At 38.4% G+C, this 19,883-nt stretch overlaps 1 protein-coding gene across 1 annotated transcript; it reads right to left on the minus strand.

Annotated features, from left to right (window-relative positions):
- Positions 1-234: 234 nt before the first annotated feature.
- Positions 235-19,612, minus strand: LOC574872 (carbohydrate sulfotransferase 3). The gene is made up of 3 exons (XM_775274.4): positions 19,431-19,612; positions 3,124-5,003; positions 235-2,498 (listed from the first exon to the last, which is right to left on the minus strand). The coding sequence occupies exons 2-3, from the start codon at positions 4,250-4,252 to the stop codon at positions 1,951-1,953; spliced, it is 1,677 nt and encodes a 558-aa protein (XP_780367.3). The 5' UTR covers positions 4,253-5,003; positions 19,431-19,612; the 3' UTR covers positions 235-1,950.
- Positions 19,613-19,883: the final 271 nt, after the last annotated feature.

A 19,883-nucleotide genomic window follows, 5' to 3' on the forward strand; every position in this document is an offset into this window, starting at 1 on the left:
CAGCTGGGTGTTTAATTTTATCAGAAAGATTCAATGCATCTTTCGTGAAACATTTTTCGTATTATTATTATCATTTTCAAAAGCAAAAAATGCAAGCGTTATACCGTACTAATTATTTGTTTAAAACAAATATATATTTTGCAATGCATTTCAATGTGCCGAGATAGCATGATCATAACATGTATAAAAGCTGTCCATAGAGTCAGTAATTACTGAAACTTCCACGTTACATTATATGATCATTGTTAAGCATTGTGAAAACCTTAAATGATTTTATTACTGCTTCATAGCGCCAATGGCAAACATTCAATGGCCCCAACGCTAAACTCTGAAAGGCCACATAATATTTTATGTGCTTAAGTATATTCACTTTATGTGTTCATATGAAAAAATAACAAATATTTACAAGAATACAAAATGTATGTAATCGTATAATAATTAATATATTTAAAAAAAAATCTTGGCACTATGCACTATTGCATGGAAATAGGCAGTGCATGCATGAGTCCATCCATTAAGGGGGCATTGTTGAGATAGGAGGAGTACCATTGCAATCTTACTTGGGAAATGAAACGCAAAATATATACACGTAGTATACTGATTAGGGCGTGCAGGAGGTGATAAAGGCGTCTTCTTTACTCGTCCCTTCTCCCGTACCTCTCGATTGGGGGCACGTGCCCCTGTACCACATGCATTAGCTATGTCACTGGTCCTGGAGACGGAATCGAAGAAAAAAGTCACACCTGAGTACATGACTGTAAGGTTAGCACAGCGACCGAGCGTTAATATTTTCGCCAATTATTTCCCATATACACGCCAGTGTGAAACACTTGTACCTTCACGCTTCATATAATATAGGAAATTGGAATTCAAATAAAATCCTTGCAACCATTATGCAAGGGAACTCAACAAATATTCAAATTCAAAATGGTAATTATCAAAAACAATTATACGTCGCAACATAATTTCAATTGTGCACAAATTATGTTCAAAGAAAACAAGGATTATTAATAGTATTCATTCAAATCATTTTGGAGGAGGAATGATATATGAAAATACCATTAAATAGTTTGCATGTACCCTAGTACGTAGACATAAAAAAAACTAAACATTTATAGCCAACATATAGATTCACTGTTTCCCATAAAGTTGGAATAATTTAAGTTTACCTCTTTTGTGAGAAGATATTAATTTATTCTTTTAGAAATGTTTTATATATTTTCCGAATTCTTATGATCAAACTTAAGAGTCAGAGACCGATGAATAAATTCTGAGAAAATTCATGTAATTATAAACGTCATCGATCAAGAATAAACCGTATGTCACAAGAGGTCTATGAGAAGAGACATGAAATATAATTGCAATTTTATGGACAACAGGTATAATGATCTCCATCATGAATAGCATTAAACTTTTCTTATTAATATACCTTAACATACATGTATTATACATTTTTCGGCATGCATATAATAAATAGTGTTGGTTATTCAACTGATCATCGCGATAAAAAAACTTTAATTCTACATAATTATGGATATACTGTACCGACTAACCGCAACGCCACCTAACATTTTCGTGTCCTTGTAATATTGTGCGAAAATCCCAGGGAGGAGGGGAACTCACATATTGGGACATACGGAGGTGTGCCGCTCTCATGGGTCACTTTTTCACACAAAAAATCCCTAAACATGGGTCCCACTTTTAACAAAAATACTGTTAGTAAAAATGTTTATAACCTTAGATTATAAATTTATAATAATATCCTGCGCACATAATATTAAGGTCCATCCAATGAAATATTAAAGCAGCATACAAAGAACTATTATCACAATAATAGCTATATTCAAGCTGCCGTATCGGGAGTACTGAAAGCATCCGACGAATCACTTCGTACAGGGTTCCATTTATAACAGCTGGGTTGAGAGAGAGGCAACGTATACTGACGTCTTACTAAAAGGAAATATTGATACGTTTATCACTGTCAGATGGAAGCATAGTATTTAGTTTTACGACGGTCTCAGAACGTATCCGGAATCGACAGGGCTCCACCAGACTCACATTTATATTGGCAATATCACTAATGTTTTCTACTTTCTTATACCCTAGCAGCTTCATGGTTGCCGGACAGATCTGTTCGACCTGCCGAACCTGCAACGGCCGCAGAGCCTGCCTCCATCGTAATGCCGTCTCGATCGAATTCTTGTGCGTGCTAAAGAGCTTCACGCTTCGCTGGTCATTAAAGCGCGTGTTGGACACGATCCATTCCTTGACAACGCGCGGAAACTCGAGACCAACAAAGTCGTAGATCTGGCGTGCAGCACGAAGCGGGTCCAAGGCGAAGTCCTCGTACCGTACTAACTTATAGCGGTTGCGAAGCCACGAGGGTTTTTTGTTCTGGACTTGAAGGATGGAATCTCTGGTCCACTGACAAAGGCGAGGTATGGTATGCACCACGTGATCTGGGTAGTCACCCAATAATCCTAGAGAGTCTAGTTTACCTTCATGAAAGGAGAATAAAGAAATCAGAGTACAAAGTGTGAATAATGCTCGAAGTTTCATTTCATTCTACAGTTAATCATAATATGAAGATTAAAGCTGTATGATATGCATATATAACTGATAAAAGAAAGTCAGAGAACATTCGAACCTTGCAGGAAGGATTCCAACTGCATTATTGACAAAAGTGACTGTACCACAAGGCCATTTCTGGTCCATTCTTGGTCCATGAAGATTATTCGACAGTTTATCTTCATAATTAGGGGTGCATGGGGTGGCAATGGCAATCTGTGTCCTTAGTTCATTACTTTTGACGAATGTAGAGTTAGCTTGAAGACATTGGTTTGGTTATTTCGGACACCCTACGCCCTACAACTCACATGACGATGTCAGTCTGGTAAATCCTAAAAAAAGGTCACATGGCCGGGCTGCAAAATAACGCGATGCTATCGTGAAACCTCAGATGACTTTCCAGAATACCGGCGATAGCGGCATGGTAGGTCTCATGGGCTACATCTAATTCTGTATTTCAATCATATTACATGGCATATCATATCAGAAACATTAATGGGCAGAATAACCCATATATAAATCATACAATAGACATTTATAAATAGTAGTTCCTACCTTTCCAAGTCCTGCGGGCATTGCCCTTAATGATTCTGGGCGGTAGCTTGGGCCTGCTGAAGTTGTAATAAAGTCTTCTAGAATTAGCTGTACCTCGCGGATCCCTCACCAAGTGGATGATCTTAACGTTTTTTCCGGCATCAACTAGGGGTTTGAAGTAGTCGAGGTCTGAGCGAATCGTCTTTATGCAGACGCGATGGTGGGACTGCCTGCAGACATTTCGCATGTCGTCAACGGTGATGGCAGAGCAATTGCGGTATCGGCTTTTGGGTCCGGGTGGCTTTTTGCAGAGGGAAACAATTTTGCTGTTCCGAACTGATCCGCCGTTCCATCTCAGCCATGATCGCGTGAGGTTTTCCCGAAAGTCACAGCGGCTGTAGCCGAGCAGGAGATCGGATGAGATGTTTCCGTGTTGACTGACATCGACATGGCCCGACCTCAACAAGGGGTCAATGGATATCAGCGGTTCGTAGATAAAAAAGAGCGATGGGTTCTGATTAAAGATTTCCCCTATTAAGGTCGACCCCGTTCTCATTCTCGCTAGAATAACAATAAAAACCGGCCGTGTAGATTCATTTTTCACGACATCCTCGGAAATGTCATCATATTTGTAATCTTTACGGACAAGCTCATCCTTTACTTGCGTCCAATACCTGTTCTCCTGTAACTTTTGCGCTTCTCTCGTCCTTTCACTATCATCAAAGACATCCCTCATCCGAGCATTTCCCTGCGTGTGTTCCAAAATATAATCTGCCATGCTTCTTGTGACGAGCATTCCTTGTTTTAATTCTTCCAGTCTACTAGTTCCGAGCTCAGCTGTCTTGTTAGCTGTCTGGGTTATTTGTTTTCTCTGTCTGATCCATCTCTTACTTTGATTCCTGGCTCTGAGTCTATGAGGGTCAATTGAAACAACTTTTCTTGGACGGGTATGCTTTCTGATTGGCAGGCTTTCTTGTGCTAATATGGGCCTTGAGTGACGAGAGGACTTCGTGTTCTGGTAGACGAATAATAATACAAATAAGATACTCATGAACAGGAGCAACGATCTAAACAGTCGAGACGTACTGGCCGATGATATCACCTTCATATGGAGAATTCCATAACACGGTGTGCGTTCTGCTCCCATCATGTTAGATTTCGTGCTTGGACCACCACAGAATAGAAAGATCAAGGATTGCCGAAGAAAATTTCACATTTGGTTACGTTGATGCTTCAATAGCAAAACCAAAAACTTATCTTCAAACGTCATGAGATATATGTTCACTGTAATAACCGCGTTTTAGTTTGTTTGTTCCATCGCATGGTTGGTTGGTTGGTTGTTTCCCCCACACTGCAAAGTTCCATGAATCTCAAGCACTGAAGTAAATCTTGATAGATTTCACAAAATATATAACTTTCCTTGTTCCGCCGTAATCAATCGGGATTGGATAGTCCTCATCTTGCTAACTTTGTTGCCAGCCCAACGGCAAGTTCATTTTCATCCTTACATCGGGTCAAAACACAACTGCGACCAATGGTGTATCAAAGTGCCTCCAGATCAACAACGATTTGGCACAGAAGCGCAAAAGTCTTAATTGGTGTGAGTTTATGCTACTCCTTGTTAACACTCCTGGGGCACACCTTGGTCAGGCTCAAAGTTAACAAACATGCGCTATTCCTCCTTATATCCGTCGTAGAAATGAGTTTTCTATTTCACGTTCTTCTGAGGGCCTGCTCCTCTCTTTTAATCAGGCACATGGTCAAAAGACTGATTTACGAGAGGCTTTCTGCAAATTATTCCTCAGGGAGATCACTTTCGACGACGACGACGTCATCGAGTTCTAGGGAAGTTCAAGAGGTTAATAAGGCGACTTCCACGAGCGAGACACATATGCATCATTCTGTATAATATAGAAAATAGAAGAAAGATTAATGACAATACGGGGTGTCCCCCCCCCCCCAAAAAAAAAGCAATGAGATTTTGATTGGCAATATCTTAACAAGTACGAAGCCGTCATTGAAATTGTAGATTAAGTAATATATAGTTATTTAATTTAAACATTGCTAGGGTGTTTATTGCAGTACATTGCTCACGTTATGATTCATGATATGAATAAGTTGAACAAAATATAAGTAAATTATCATTTATTTCAAAAACTTCTTGGAAATAATTTATTTTGCTTCTTGTAATTGAAAGATATTGTTAATAATATATCTTCATGACATTTTACAAATGAAAAGTTAATCTTAAATGTTTCATTGGTAATTTCACCAGGAAGTCATGGTTTGTCGGGAACGAAGAAGAGACCGGTTCACGCTTATTGTGCACCGAGACCATTCAGAGAGCTCTTTTGTAAAACTTTTGAACAAATGATACGTTTTACAAAATAGTCATAACTTTGTATTTTTTAGCTTAAAGGCATAGACCAGTTTTGGAAACGCCACCCCCCCCTCTCAAAAAAAGAAATGGAAGCTCTTAAATATTACCAATCATGTGAAAGAATATGTTTTGACTAATACATGATGATACAAATTTTGTCGGGAAATCGCCTATACTAATTGATATATTTGGTAAATTATTATATCGATCCAGCCTGGATAGATATCGCATAGTCCCATATACATCTTTCTGTTGACAGTGCTTGTAACTTTACCAAGACTGAGCCAAATTTCTCATCATGTTGATGATTCCAGAACCTTGCAGTACACACCAATACTTATATGCTAAATGATCAACCTTTTCTAATCGATTCCACAACGTTTCTTTCACAATGCAATCGCATGACCAGAACTGGTCTATACCTTTCAATCCTTGTGGAATTCACACACAGTTTATAGGATAATGCGACAACCATACCTACAAAATTTCACTGAGGATGATTGAGAAAAGATCCCTCCCATTTATACTTTCTCTTCCCTTTTCATCAATATTAATCTTGTTCACGACCGTAAAGACTTTCGGAAAGTCAACCTTTACGACAATTTCAGTAGCCTTGTCCATCACATAAAGAAATATGTGAACAGTGTCACAATACATAGTCCAAACATGATTTCTACAGGCAATAAACTATGGATTGCACTGAAGTTGGTGTTTCGAAAACCATCTTAGGACTTGTATCTATCTTTCTTATAACACTTTGGCCCGAATTCACAAAGGCGGTTTGTCGACAAACCTAGGTTTATGTACGTCATACGACGCGTTTTTACGCGTTTTTTTACGTTTGTAAAAACGCGTCAAAACACGTCATGAATTATGACGCACGAAAACATAGGTTTGTCAACAAACCTCCTTTGTGAATTCGGGCCTTTGTATCGGCAAATGTTATAATAAGTTATGTATCTAGGCATCATGGCGAGTGGACATTAATGTAAATGATTGGACCCAGAACGCTCCATTTTACGAAAACTACAAATATATACCGGGTCCTTTCTTTTAACATTATGCAGAATTGCAGACACATCAGACGCTCATTGCTATCAAGGTCTCTTTAGTCACAGTGGCGTAGCGTACAGGGTCCAGAGTTTGAGGGGGGCACTCACAGCATGGGGGAATAAGTTAAAAGTGCGCGCTCAGCCTCTCTCATCACGTACTTCCTATCACGTACTTCCTATTTTTCATATACACTGTCCTTCATTCATGCGGGCCACACCCACTCATCCTTTTCTTTTCTATAATGTTGTCCATGTAGTTCATAATTCTACCCTTGTGCCTCCACACTGCGTCTTATATGTTGATAATATTATTATTATTGATACATGTTCTCCTCAGAAGACTCCGTACACAAAAAACTTGTTTTTTATTGTTTTATTATTGTGTTAAGTTTTATAACATTATTTGTTGAGGGGTCCACACTCTACAAGCTATGCTTTTTAGTGGATCCCTCCATTTTCATCTGACATATAAATATACACCAACATCTCTTTTTCTATTTTGTCCTTCTTGATTTAGATTGTATGATATGAATATCGTATAATCATTCCTTGTAACTAAATTATGACTAATATAAACAGTGTTTTTTTTATGCAAAGAAAAATTACATGTACACTTGTATAATTACCTTTGTATACTTTGTAAAATGCTTGCAGTTTAAGTATTTTTTTAAAGGCCCACTGTACTACTATAGTAGCTCCTTGTTCCCTCTACATAGAAAACAATGCCTAACCGGTGACCATTGGTCCCCCATGATTATCTTTTTATTATGTTAATTGAGAGCTGAGTTGATGAGATGGCCACATGTCAGTGACCTCTCTGGTGGCCTAATCCCTCCTATAGCCAAAATAGTACAGATGGCCTTTAATGTCCATTATGTGTTTTTCTTGTTGAAAACTTGAACTTGAACTTGTGTCATTGCATTTTCACATTATTTTTCTTCCTCATTCTTTTTACTTTGTTCTTTCCGCTCAAATATTCATATATGCAGGAACTGTTATACAACTCAGTTATACACTTCAGGTAATTTGTTGCAGTATACTTTTTCTATAGATTAATTTTCCCTTTCTTTGTTTGAACGTTTCTTCTCATTTCCATCCTTCTATAGGTTCAATAAGGCGAATCCGACACAAGCCCATGCTTTTAGAGTTTAGGCATTCTTCCTTCAGTCAAAACTTTTAATAGATTAGGATTACTTATGTCATTAATATGTAAATATACACATTTCTTGAGTACTTTTCTGATGTAGAAGGAAAAAAATGAAAGAAAGTAAATGTTGCATTCAACTTTGAAATATCCTTTTCACCCCCCCCCCCCTATTTCAGTCATTCTTGTGGGGGTACGTAAAGCTTGCGTCCTCTGTATCTAACTCTTCGTCATCATTATGGATACAAATTAAACTTGTTATGAAGTGACGTATGATGATGACGGGAAATGTTCATAAAACAAACATAGCAGTTTTTTTCTATACTTCACCTTCCCGTCCAGCAGCCTAGATTATGGGCTGACCTTTGCATGCTAAGATAGATAGCGAATGTCAAGTTCAACGATGACCCTGCATGTAAAAGTATCCCGCGGAAATTCAATCAAAAGATTTTTTACAGATGAAGGTCGATAAGTATTCATGACCATAACTGGGTCTTTGGTCTGCTTCATTCCAAAACTGTCTGTCAAACAAAAGTGAATCGTTCGTTGTCCAGTTATCTTAACTTTGAACAAGCCATTCTTTTTTTTAATTATTTGCCCCTGTGTTTCAGCTTTGTCAGCTTTCAACCACATCAAATCTCTTCTTCCAATATTTGCACATTTTATGTTTCTTAGAACTAAGTATTTTGTTTGATTTAGCAATGTCACCAGGGGCGTCGATAGTCCTTTTTCAGTGGGGGGAGGGGGGGGGGGGGAGTGTAGAGGCCACCGATTACCGACAAAAATAGCCACCAATTACCGACAAATACATTAATGCCAATGTCCCAATGTCTAAAATTTAACCCTATAAACCCGTGGCCAGCAGCTAAATTATTTTTCAGTTTACCCCCTTTGCTTTGACATTTCATTAAATTATTAGAGAAAGAAGACGATTTGTTGTACCGTTCGCGACTCTTAATTAATTCGCCCTTCCCGCGCGGAGCGTAGCTAGAAGCTATGACGTTTTATTTAATTATTAGCGAAAGAAGACAATTCCTTGTACCGTTCTCGACTCTTAATCCTTGTCTGAATTCAATTTCCCCCTCCCGCGCGAAGCGCAGAAGCTTTGACGTTTCATTAAATCATTAGAAAAAGAAGACGATTCGTAGACGGAAGTTTCCCCTTTCCCCTTTTCATAAATTAATAGAGAAAGAAGACGATTCGTTGTACCGTTCTCGACTCTTAATTCTAGTCTGAATTCAGTTGCCCCCCCCCCCCTCCCGCGCGAAGCGCAGAAGCTTTGATGTTTCATTAAATCATTAGAAAAAGAAGATGATTCGTAGACGAAAGACTTGATGCATGGCTGATTGTCAACGAAACGGAGTTAAGTCTTTTGTCAATTCTGCTTGTTGCTACGGCAGACAGCCAGTGAAAACGAATTTGTTTGATAAAAATAATTACGGAAATGCAAGCACTACTTTAAACAAACAGAACTTTGTCATTCCTTGCTCATTTTTCCTGATTGAGGTGTCATAATATAATGAAAGGGCAGAAACTCAACTTTCTAGAAATGTGATTTTCTCTTTGAAATTCAGATGCCGTCCGCCAAATGACTTTTCGGTTTCCTCTCTAATATGCATCATAATGTTGCATCAGATGAAAGAGGAGGATCTAAACTTTCCAAATATGTGTCATTTATTAATTATAAATGTGACTAAGTTATGATAAAACATCGATAATTCTCGGTTTCGTTTTTTCTGGGACAGCTCGCAGGCAACTTATGTCCCTACAAGGTACCTAACTAGGGAGAGGGGGCGGGGGTTACATGCTGCATTTTGGGGGGCAAAAGTATTGACAGGTTATACGAATTACTTTTGTTATGTTGTGGATTTTTGTAACAGTTTCAAAATATCGGTCTAGGGCTAATAGTTTATAGCCCTTGTAATATTAAAGTTAATATAGCGCATTGTTTCGGGTCAGATATTAAACAAATTACCGCTGTTCTGTTGTAAGTTTCTGTTTTCTCTCATATTCCAGTGTCATCAACGATTATGAATTATGACATATTATAGGACCAACAGCTTATACACACCTCTAAGTTATTGTAATAAAAGTTCTAAATAACGCATAATACAACATTTGATGTTTTTCGAGGGGGATTCTAGAAAATCTTATTTTATTATGTTGCGGGTTGATTTTCAGTAGCAGTAACATTTTCGTTTCAGAGAAATATTTTATTCACAACAGCAGAGTTATAGGGGCTAACAGTTATGGCCCTATCATATTTATTTTGAATCTTTTGTGATATCAAAAGTATATGTTTTGGGGCCGATTTCTGTGACATTCTCATTTTAATAGCATTTTGGGGCTAACATAATTATAAAGCCATAATAACTAAAGTTATTGAATAACATCATGGATTTATCAACCAGTTTATGCCGTCACTCAAACCCATTAAACATGATATGAATGTACACAGCTGCTGTTAATGTTGTACCCAGAGCTGCCAACCTCCAGGGCAGAAAATCAATAATCACAAGGCTCAAAATCAGTAATTTGGGGAATAAATCAGCAATTTCCTATGCGGCGCTATCAATCTAAAAAAAACGGCACACCAACACTGCGCGGACGCATGAGCACATGATTATCTGAAATGTTTGGTCACCACAACACATCAGTTTTCCATGAAAAATTGGCTTCTATTAAGAAAATAATCATACTTTTCCGTCTTTCTCAGCGAATGTTCGCCGGATGGCGGCCATACTGCACAGCACTCGCTACGATAAATCATATTTACGCCAAAAAAAAAAAAAAAAAAAAAAAAAAACATGATCGTCAATTACCTAGTTGGCAGCTATGTTTACCTCTCTCAGGCGCGGATCCAGGGGGGGGGCCGAGCGGGCCTTGGCCCCCCCCCCCCGCAAAAAAAAAAAAAAAAAAAAGAGAAGAAGGAAAAGAAGGGAGAAAGGGAAAAGGGAAAGAAAGAAGAGGAAGAAGAAAAGTAAAGGGGGAAGAAGGAAATCGGGGGGGGGGGGCCGAAAGGGCCTTGCCTCCCAGGCTGTTAACCCCCCCCCCCCCCCAATCAAAAAAAAAATAAGAGAGAAGGAAGGAAAGGGAAAGAAAAAAAAAGGAAAAGAGGAGATACTGGCGTACTGATAGAGGGGGGGGGGGGGGCTTGGGGGAAATCAAATTCAAACGTGGTTTATTTCTGATTCCACAACGGTGTATTACAAATAATGCTGAAATGACATAATTTCCGAAATTTTTCCTCACTTTTTAGTAAATTATACGTTTGTATGTGTTTGTTGGAAAATAAAAAAAAATCCTAAATTTACAACCAGGCAAAAAATATGATTCTTGAGATTCCTACATGTCAGGGCCCGAGGTACGGCGGGGATCAAGAGCCTCGAGGCATCAAAATATGCTCATCTGACCGTGATTAAATGCCTAAAACCCCTAAGCTTCTAGGGCCCTACGGCGGCCTCTTAGATGATCATCTGACGGTAATTTAATGCCTAAAACCCCTGATTTTTTGGGGCTCCGCCCCCTGGACCCCACCCCAAATAGTGACTTGCCAGTGTCACAAAATAATAAGGTATACACAAAAATATGCTCATCTGACCTTAATTAAACGCCTAAAACCACTGGGCTTCCGGGGCCGGCTCCGCCACCTCGACCCCACCTCTTTGAAATTCAGACAAGGATTAAGAGTATAGAGAACGTTTTCTTTCTCGCGCAGGAGGGGAGGAGGGGGGGGCTGAATTTTAGACAAGGATTAAGAGTCGAGAACTTTACAACGAATCGTTTTCTTCCTCTAATCATTTAATGAAATGTAAAAGCTTCCGCGCTTCGCGCGGGAGGGGGGGGGGGCATAATTCAGACGAGGATTAAGAGTCGAGAACGGTACAACGATCGTCTTCTTTCCTTAATAGTTTAATAAAACGTCAAAGCTTCCGCGCTTCGCGCAGGAGGGGAGGGTGAGGAACTGAATTTAGACAAGGATTAAGAGTCGAGAACTTTACAACTAATCGTTTTCTTCCTCTTATAATTTAATGAAATGTAAAAGCTTCCGCGCTTCGCGCGGGAGGGGGGAACCTGAATTCAGACGAGGATTAAGAGTCGAGAACTGTACAACAAATCGTCTTCTTTCTCTAATAATTTAATAAGTCGTAAAATTTTCCGCGCTTTGCGCGGGAGGGGAAAAACCAATTTCAGACGAGAATTATTGTCGAGAACGGTACAACGAATCGTCTTCTTTCTTTAATAGTTTAATAAAACGTCAAAGCTTCCGCGCTTCGCGCAGGAAGGGGGGAGGGGGGGGCTGAATTTAGACAAGGATTAAGAGTCGAGAACAGTACAACGAATCGTCTTCTTTCTCTAATAATTTAATAAGTCGTAAAATTTTCCGCGCTTCGCGCGGGAGGAGAAAAACTAAATTCAGACGAAAATTATTTTCGAGAACGGTACAACGAATATAATGAAACGTCAAAGCCTGGGAAGGGGGGAACTCGCCCCCCCCCCCCCGCATTACGTCACTGTTGGTCACCATAACGTACCAATATTTGGCTCACATAATTTCAAATTTGGGCCCCCCCCCTAAGAAATCCTGGATCCGCGCCTGACCTCTCTATCTATTTAATGTGACTCGGTAACATTGTTGAAGGTTGATAAAAAAAAAGCATCATTTTTGTATGAAATGTTACTTATTATTTTCCTTCTATGACCCTCTAGTAGGCAATAAATCCTGAACAAATTCTCAAACCACAAGGATATCTATAGTTTTCTTTGAAGGCGTCACTGTGCGACACCGTCTAACAGCAAATTCTCCTAATCAATGTTGAATTTTCCCAACGGTTTTTTTATGAGAATAAGACATAAGACAGGCTTTACAAAATCTTTCATCACTTAAATGTCTGGAATGGTTACAGATCCAATTCATATCTTTGTGACGAATTACATGCAGCTAAACTGTAAATAAATTGTAATAATATAGTTAGAAGAATTAAAGAATCGATCAGATCAGGTTTCCCCAATTAATTGTTATCAATGGTCTCTTGTCACTCAAACTTTCAGGTTATCTTTAATTGTACATCTAGCATTGAAGTCACTACCTTAGCACCATTTTCTCTCATCTGAACAATGTTACAAAGTCCCTGCCGTATAAGGCCTAACAAAAAACGATGTTGTATTGCCCTTCGGGTGACAGAACCTGGGTCGGTCGGTCGGGAATCTTTCTCTTTTTTTAAAAACTTTTTTTCTTCCCCCTCAAAACACCGACCGCCGCCCCCAAAAACCAAAAACTGGGAACGTCGCCCAAATCTCGTTGGATTTAGCTGGTGCAGTGCATGGTATATACACGTACACGAGGCCGGGGCCTACTCGTTTACGCTAGCAGGATTTCGAAACTATAGGGCAGAAGACGAGTGAGAATTCGGGAGTAATTTGATGATTTTCTGCATTTATATCCCATTTAAACAAACAAAATACTCTTTTTTTTTTATCTATTCAATAGCAATTTCTAAAAAAACGGTAACAAATTTTTTTTTAAATTAAAAAGCCGACCGTAGATTAAGTCGGAAAGGGCAATATACAACATCTTTTTTGTTAACGCCTAATATAAAAGGTATTACCTCATTATTATCTTTTCATAGTTTATATTCGAGTCAATGTAGAGAATCCCCATTTCTATTAGGTGGAGGAACTTAATTGAAATATAATTGTACTACTACGCTCATCACTGCGTGCAGTTAATTTATAATTCAATATCAATCGAGAATTGGCAAGAGTCCTTAACGACGGGGCATTCAAAGGGTACACTCTTAAATGTTAAAGTGATAACGTCTCTTGAGCCTGTACAAACTGGATCCAACATTAGAAGTGGTATCCAATTGGATTTATCTAGCATTTTGACAATGTGATCACTCCTCGGCACTTTTAAATGTCAATCTTTCTCTTCTTTATTGTTTCATAATATTATTGGCCTGCGTCCATATACCGTCATCCCCCTTTCATGGCGAGGCGACGAGAATGTTTCTATCTGGGCAAGGATATATGATTTTCTTTTTTTTTATAAATATTTCATAATTTTTTTATGTGCCATTCTTTAGACATGTCTAAAATGCACCTTTTGATGGGACAAATGAGACAACTAATTGAGACAAACTCATCACATAACGCTTATCTGCTACTTTCCTGGTGCCCCTTTTGTTTGCTGATACCATCCTATATTATCATCGGCTGATCAAGGATTGTCCAAGGGGTCAAGGGGCGGAGCCTCCGGTCGCTCTTCAGCTTTTAGCAATTTAGAACCTTTAAAATGGTCGTCACAAGCGATAATATTGTATTTTCTACTTAAAATTCAAACAGCCTCTGCTACATGTATTTAGCCAGCCCTCCCGGGTGGGGTACAAGGGTAGAGCCCCAGAAGTTCTTAAGTTTCAACATTTCAGAACTATAGCCGTCTTGACTGAGCGATAATACAAATAAAGAAACTTGTTATTCACAAAGCTCCGGTGATATCAGGGTCGTCTCCCATTTTACCTCCTTTCCCGTCTCTTTTCTCTCTTTGTTTACGTCGCTCTCTCTCTCTCTCTCTCTCTCTCTCTCTCTCTCTCTTTTGTTCTTCTTTCGGCACCCAGCTAGCCTCTTGACGATGGCCCTGGCGCTGATGTCGACTACGGACTCCAACAGTTAATTTGTAATTCAATATCAATCTAGAATTGGCAAGAGTCCTTAACGATGGGGCTATCAAAGGGTACACTCTTAAGTGTTAAAGTGATAAATCATCATTTTAAATAGTAGACTTAGTCTCTTGAGCCTTTACAAACTGGATCCAACATTAGAAGTGGAATCCAATTGGATTTATCTAGCATTTTGACAATGTGATCACTCCTCGGCACTTTTAAATGTCAATCTTTCTCTTCTTTATTGTTTCATAATATTATTGGCCTGCGTCCATATACCGTCAACCCCCTTTCATGGCCGTCTTGACTGAGTGATAATACAAATAAAGAAACTTGTTATTCACAAGCCCTGGTGATATCAGGGTCTTCTTCCATTTTACCTCCTTTCCCGTCTCTTTTCTCTCTTTGTTTACGTAGCTCTCTCTCCCTCTCTCTCTTGTTTCTTCTTTCGGCACCCAGCTAGCCTCTTGACGATGGCATTGGCGCTGATGTCGACTACGGACTCCAACAGCGCCAGGGCCATCGACAAGAGGCTAGCACTCAACTGGATCCGCCTCTGTATATTGGCGCACTATGTTTAGAGGGAAAAGAGAACACTACATCAACAACTTGTGGTTTCCTGTTTCCTCTTATATATATTTCAAAGTGTATCTCAAACAACTGCACAGGCTAAAAGCTCTAATAGCTAATATCGACTGTGACTATTGTCAAGCTTTCATATTTGTGGAAAAAACACTTTCTGGAAGCAAAAGGGGAAATTCACAGAAATGGTTATAAAATACGCACACAGTCATGTGGTATGGAAGTCTGGTCCAAACTTGTCACATAATCTCATTACATTTCGAATAATTATGATGGTTATCTTGGTATTACCAAGGGACATTTCTCTAATGTATGGTAATGATATTCTTCCAATCTAACAAAAACGAATGAGAAAGCTCATAAATTATTTGTCATCTTGACAAGAACTCAACCTATTCTACAAGATACATGTTTGGATAAGTTTCGGGGGAGATAAAACAAATCCATATTGTAAATGTTGTGGGGTTCGGTTTGCCTATTTGTTTGGGTTTTGTAATCTTTTATTCCTCGACCCTCCTCCACTTCCACAATAATGATAAAGGTATATAAGCCTTCAGCTTACAGCACAGAGCCCTATGGTGTTCATACAATCATGTGGCCCATGATTTGGCCTCAACAGAGGCGGATCCAGGAGGGGGTCCACTGAAGTGTGCACGCGCCGCCCCCAGAAATTTATTTGGCTTGTTTCTTCATTATATATTTTGTTTGTTGTTATGCCAGAGATTTTTGCGTCACTGTATGTCAACAACCCTCAAATAATGATAATAATATTGGATATTTCTATGGGCGCTCCAACTATTACCCCGGCTCTGCTGGGCAGCCGATTTCGGACATTGGTGCCGTGACGGGACTCGAACCGCGTACCCAGTGATCCACAGTCCAACGACTTACCCACTAGACCACAACACCTCTAAACAAGATGATCCTTGATTTCCCACTTTTAGAGAACAGGACCCCCTCCCTTCACAAACTCATGTAGGCGCCCCTGCTCCGTCTAATAAGAGCATGGATTTATCAACCAGTTCACGCGGTCGTTCGTAATTAAGTTTGCAGCTGGTGTCAATCCACTACCTCTCAATACGTTTCAGGAATGAAAACCCACCCGAAACATGTAGCGGGGTTATAGGTCATCTATCTGGCAGACGAATTGGCTTCTATTTTCAGGAAGGGTAACAATAATTTTCTTTATTTTAAATTTATTTTATCATCGGAGTGTACTCAGTAATTCAATGCATAAACCTATACACTCTAAAAACTAGATGCTAGATTCAATCTTTATATTGCAAGGTCCAGTCTGATCAATGAGCATAGCGTTGCATTCTGAAAAAGTGGTCCTTTTAAATGGGCCGAGGTGATTTAACAATTTAGTTTTTCGAGTGTTTGATAATATTAGCAGATTATCAATTGAAAAGGGGGAAATGTTCGCTCCGAGCCGAGGACCGAAGTATTTTTGCATTTTTCATAGATTTTTGGAAAACGCTGCATCAATTGCTCCCCTCCCCCACCCTTATAGGCCTATATAAGTCTGCATTATATAGGCAATACTCCGTATGTCAGGCAGACTTACTCACATTATCGAGGACTCGATCTATTGAAGAGGAAGGAATACAAACCTATGCAGGAAATCACGCAGGTTAGGAGAGATTGCGGTGTTCTACACCGTTTAAAAATGAAATACATCTATGAATCATAAAAGAAACGCGGCCAGGAATATGGAGATGACAAAACTTATCAAGAATAACATTAAGTTTAATCTTTCTTACATCCAAAATCAAGATGGGTGTGAAAAAGCACAAAACGCACCTCTCTCTTAGCCTATACTGGCAGGGCAAAATTTAATGCTGTATTTTACAATTAATAATCGGGAAGTTTGGAAATTTCCACCAAAGACCAAAAACACGTATAGATTGTCATACGTTACGTTCTTTTTATTCACATTGCTATATTGTCAATGTATGTACTTTGTTGACTATAGGGCCCCGCTCATAAGCTTAGCTTCTAAAGGGGTCTTTAAACCATTCATTTTATGATGTAGTCAAGTAATATATGTTGATTAATGTACTATTACCGGTCTCTTTTTTATGTAAAAGATTATATCATATTTTGTGTGGTTTTGAATAAAATGAACTTGAACTTGATATGAGTCTTTAATAATTGATTGTTTATCATAGGGAAACCTAAAATTAGCTAAAATCTAAAATTCAATGTGAAAATGAACTTAAATGGCAATAACTAGCAAAATAAAATACTGTTGGTACGTGGGAGGTACCATACACAGAGGACCCCCTCCTACCCATACCCCTCCTAAGAGATCGACTGCAATAATTATGTAAAGTTACATGACTTATCAAAAGTTTAGCCTCATGATCCCATCAACACCGGCCTCCCTTCCCTTATCCCCCTCCTAATTCTGGCAATTTAATAATTATAATAAAGATAGTAATAATAATAATAATAATAATAATGATAATGATAATATTAAAAACAATCACAATATTAAACATGATGATGGTACTGATAATGATAAGACGATTGCAAGTGGAAATACACTCTTTATACGAATTCCCTTAGGGATCATTTGGGTTCGAATCCACTCCAAAACATTGTCCTGGAATCCATTCCAAAGTAGTGGCCGATTCATTTTTTGGAGTCGAATCCATTTCTTTCTATTACTTCTTTCCCTTTAATTTCCACTCCAATGTGACGTAGTTCCGGGCTACTTTCCCATCTGTTGATTCTGTTCCAACATACGGAATTACTTAAATTTAAATCTCTCAAAGTTCATTGCTCAGGAGGGTCTATTCTTTTTAGAGGACCTATAATAACATAATATCTATGATGTATTTTGAGTAGTGCTCTAAGGGAGAAGTAACTTACGAGAAAAACAGAAATTAATTATATTTTTGTACACGGCAAATGGGAGAGTTATCCACGTCCTACGTCACAATCCACTGACCGAACTACCAATTTGAGATTCGCATAATATTTACTTAGTGATCTCATATTTCAAACATTCATAACTTCCTTATTATTGGTCCGATTCATGTCAAACTTTTGCCTTTCGGTTTCTATTTTCTCTATCCAACCCAACAAAGTGTTGGATTGCCCTTTAATTAATATGTCCCTTTTGCAGCCAATATCAAATTCTGTAGAACTTTGCAGGAATTCATGTATGTCCTATCTGTGAAATTTAAACATTAGCAGTGTCCTAGCAATAATTCAAATAATTCAAATTTGGCAAGGAAACCAGTTTATCTTCTAGACTTCACTGTCAAGACACTATTGAGTGACTGACTGACATGTTTTTTTTTGTTGGCAATAACATACATAAAATGATACATGAGCATTTGTCTACATCAATAACCTGCTAACTTGATATTAAATGGCCAAAATTAAACTGATTGAATTTTTGAGCAGCACAAAACGTACGACCATTATTTTGGTAAAAGGGTTTGAAAATCAGACTATTACTTGGGTAATTGCAAACACTTAAGTCGGTTCGACAACTACATACTCTAATGGTCGTTATTTTCCCACTGAAAGCCATTTTCAAGCCATTTCGTTCTGAGGGAAGTTCTAAATTAGTATTGTCCTTCAAATGCCGTTGGAATGACCTTTTCATTTTTGGGGCCTGCAAATGGGACATAGTACCTTTAAACAGATATGTTATAATGTAGCTTTGTTATTGTCTGCGTAATTTTTGTATAAAATGTTACTTATTATATTCCTTTTACTGTACTAACCCTAACCCTCTAACATGCAAACAAAATTCTGAAAAAACTCTCAAACCACAAAGATATTTATGGCACCCTCTTACAGTTAATTCTCCCTACCAATACCATTTTTGAATTTTCTCAACCGGTTTTCAATGAAAAAAGACATAAGACAGGCTTTTAAAATTCTTTCGATACTCAAATGTCAGAAATAGAGCCAACTCATTGCGTTGTGACGATCATAAAATCACTTAAAATGTAATGAAATTGTAATAATCAGATCAGTTTCCTTCAAACTTTCAGATTCCTATAGCATTGAAATCACTACCTTAGCAACATTATCTATGTTTCAAGTCCCTTTAAGTATCAAGTATGGCAATAAAATGAAACGAGCATATTAACCACTAACCAGGAAGAGAACTGAGTCAGCTGATTGACAATGACAATGTTTTTTTAAATTTCTTTAACGGCCCCCTGGGGCATGGAAGAAATACAGTTGAATAGTACAAATATAATGTTCAACAAATAATATTCATAAACAAATATTGAACAAAAAACACACACATAAAATCTTTATTTTAACAACAAGAAAATCTTTGAAACTTGGCAGCGAACAACAAACAAAATGAAGACAAGCTTTAGGATATACTTTTAAAAATACATGACACCCTATACATCTCAAGTGGCAGTACTAACACTACTATATACATTATACACTATGATAGTAAACGAAATGTTCTTTAACAGAATTGCATTGAATAACTGATGATAGGAGATACATCAAAATGTACATACCAGTCCGATCGTTCTCAGTATTATACTCGCAGTCACGTCAAGCAGTCATCAGCACCATCTAAAACTTCAAAATGTAGCCAAGAAGTTAACCCAACTTTAAAAAAGTGATGTTGTTGTTACTAGCAACACAATAACATTACTGGAGTTTATATACACTCCTATACATGGTACGGAGAATGAATAAAGTATAGTCCAAGCAAAATGTGGCATATTGCTATAAATGCTAGCAACAGGAAACTAGGTCCGCATACGACCATCAGTTTACCCAGTATACTGTACATAATCTCTGTACGCAAGGTTTAGGTGAAGTTTGTGTGGGTCAAAACGAGTAACAGATGTCAAATATTTCCGCTGACTAGGGACTCCTAGCATCTTCCTGAGCAGCTCGATCAGGAAACTGTTGTCATGATGCGGACAACCGAGACTCGGATGAAACCAGAGACTACTGTCTTG

This window comes from Strongylocentrotus purpuratus, unplaced genomic scaffold (genome assembly GCF_000002235.5).
Source record: "Strongylocentrotus purpuratus isolate Spur 01 unplaced genomic scaffold, Spur_5.0 spur5_scaffold_4, whole genome shotgun sequence".
NCBI classification, from domain to species: Eukaryota; Metazoa; Echinodermata; class Echinoidea; order Camarodonta; family Strongylocentrotidae; genus Strongylocentrotus; species Strongylocentrotus purpuratus.

Excerpts from the sequence above, each read along its gene's own strand:
- LOC574872 (XM_775274.4), bottom strand. The coding sequence starts at position 4,252 with ATGATGGGAGCAGAACGCACACCGTGTTATGGAATTCTCCATATGAAG. Across the intron at positions 2,499-3,123 it reads TGCCCGCAGGACTTGGAAAG|GTAAACTAGACTCTCTAGGA; the intron begins GTAGGAACTACT and ends CCTTTCATGAAG.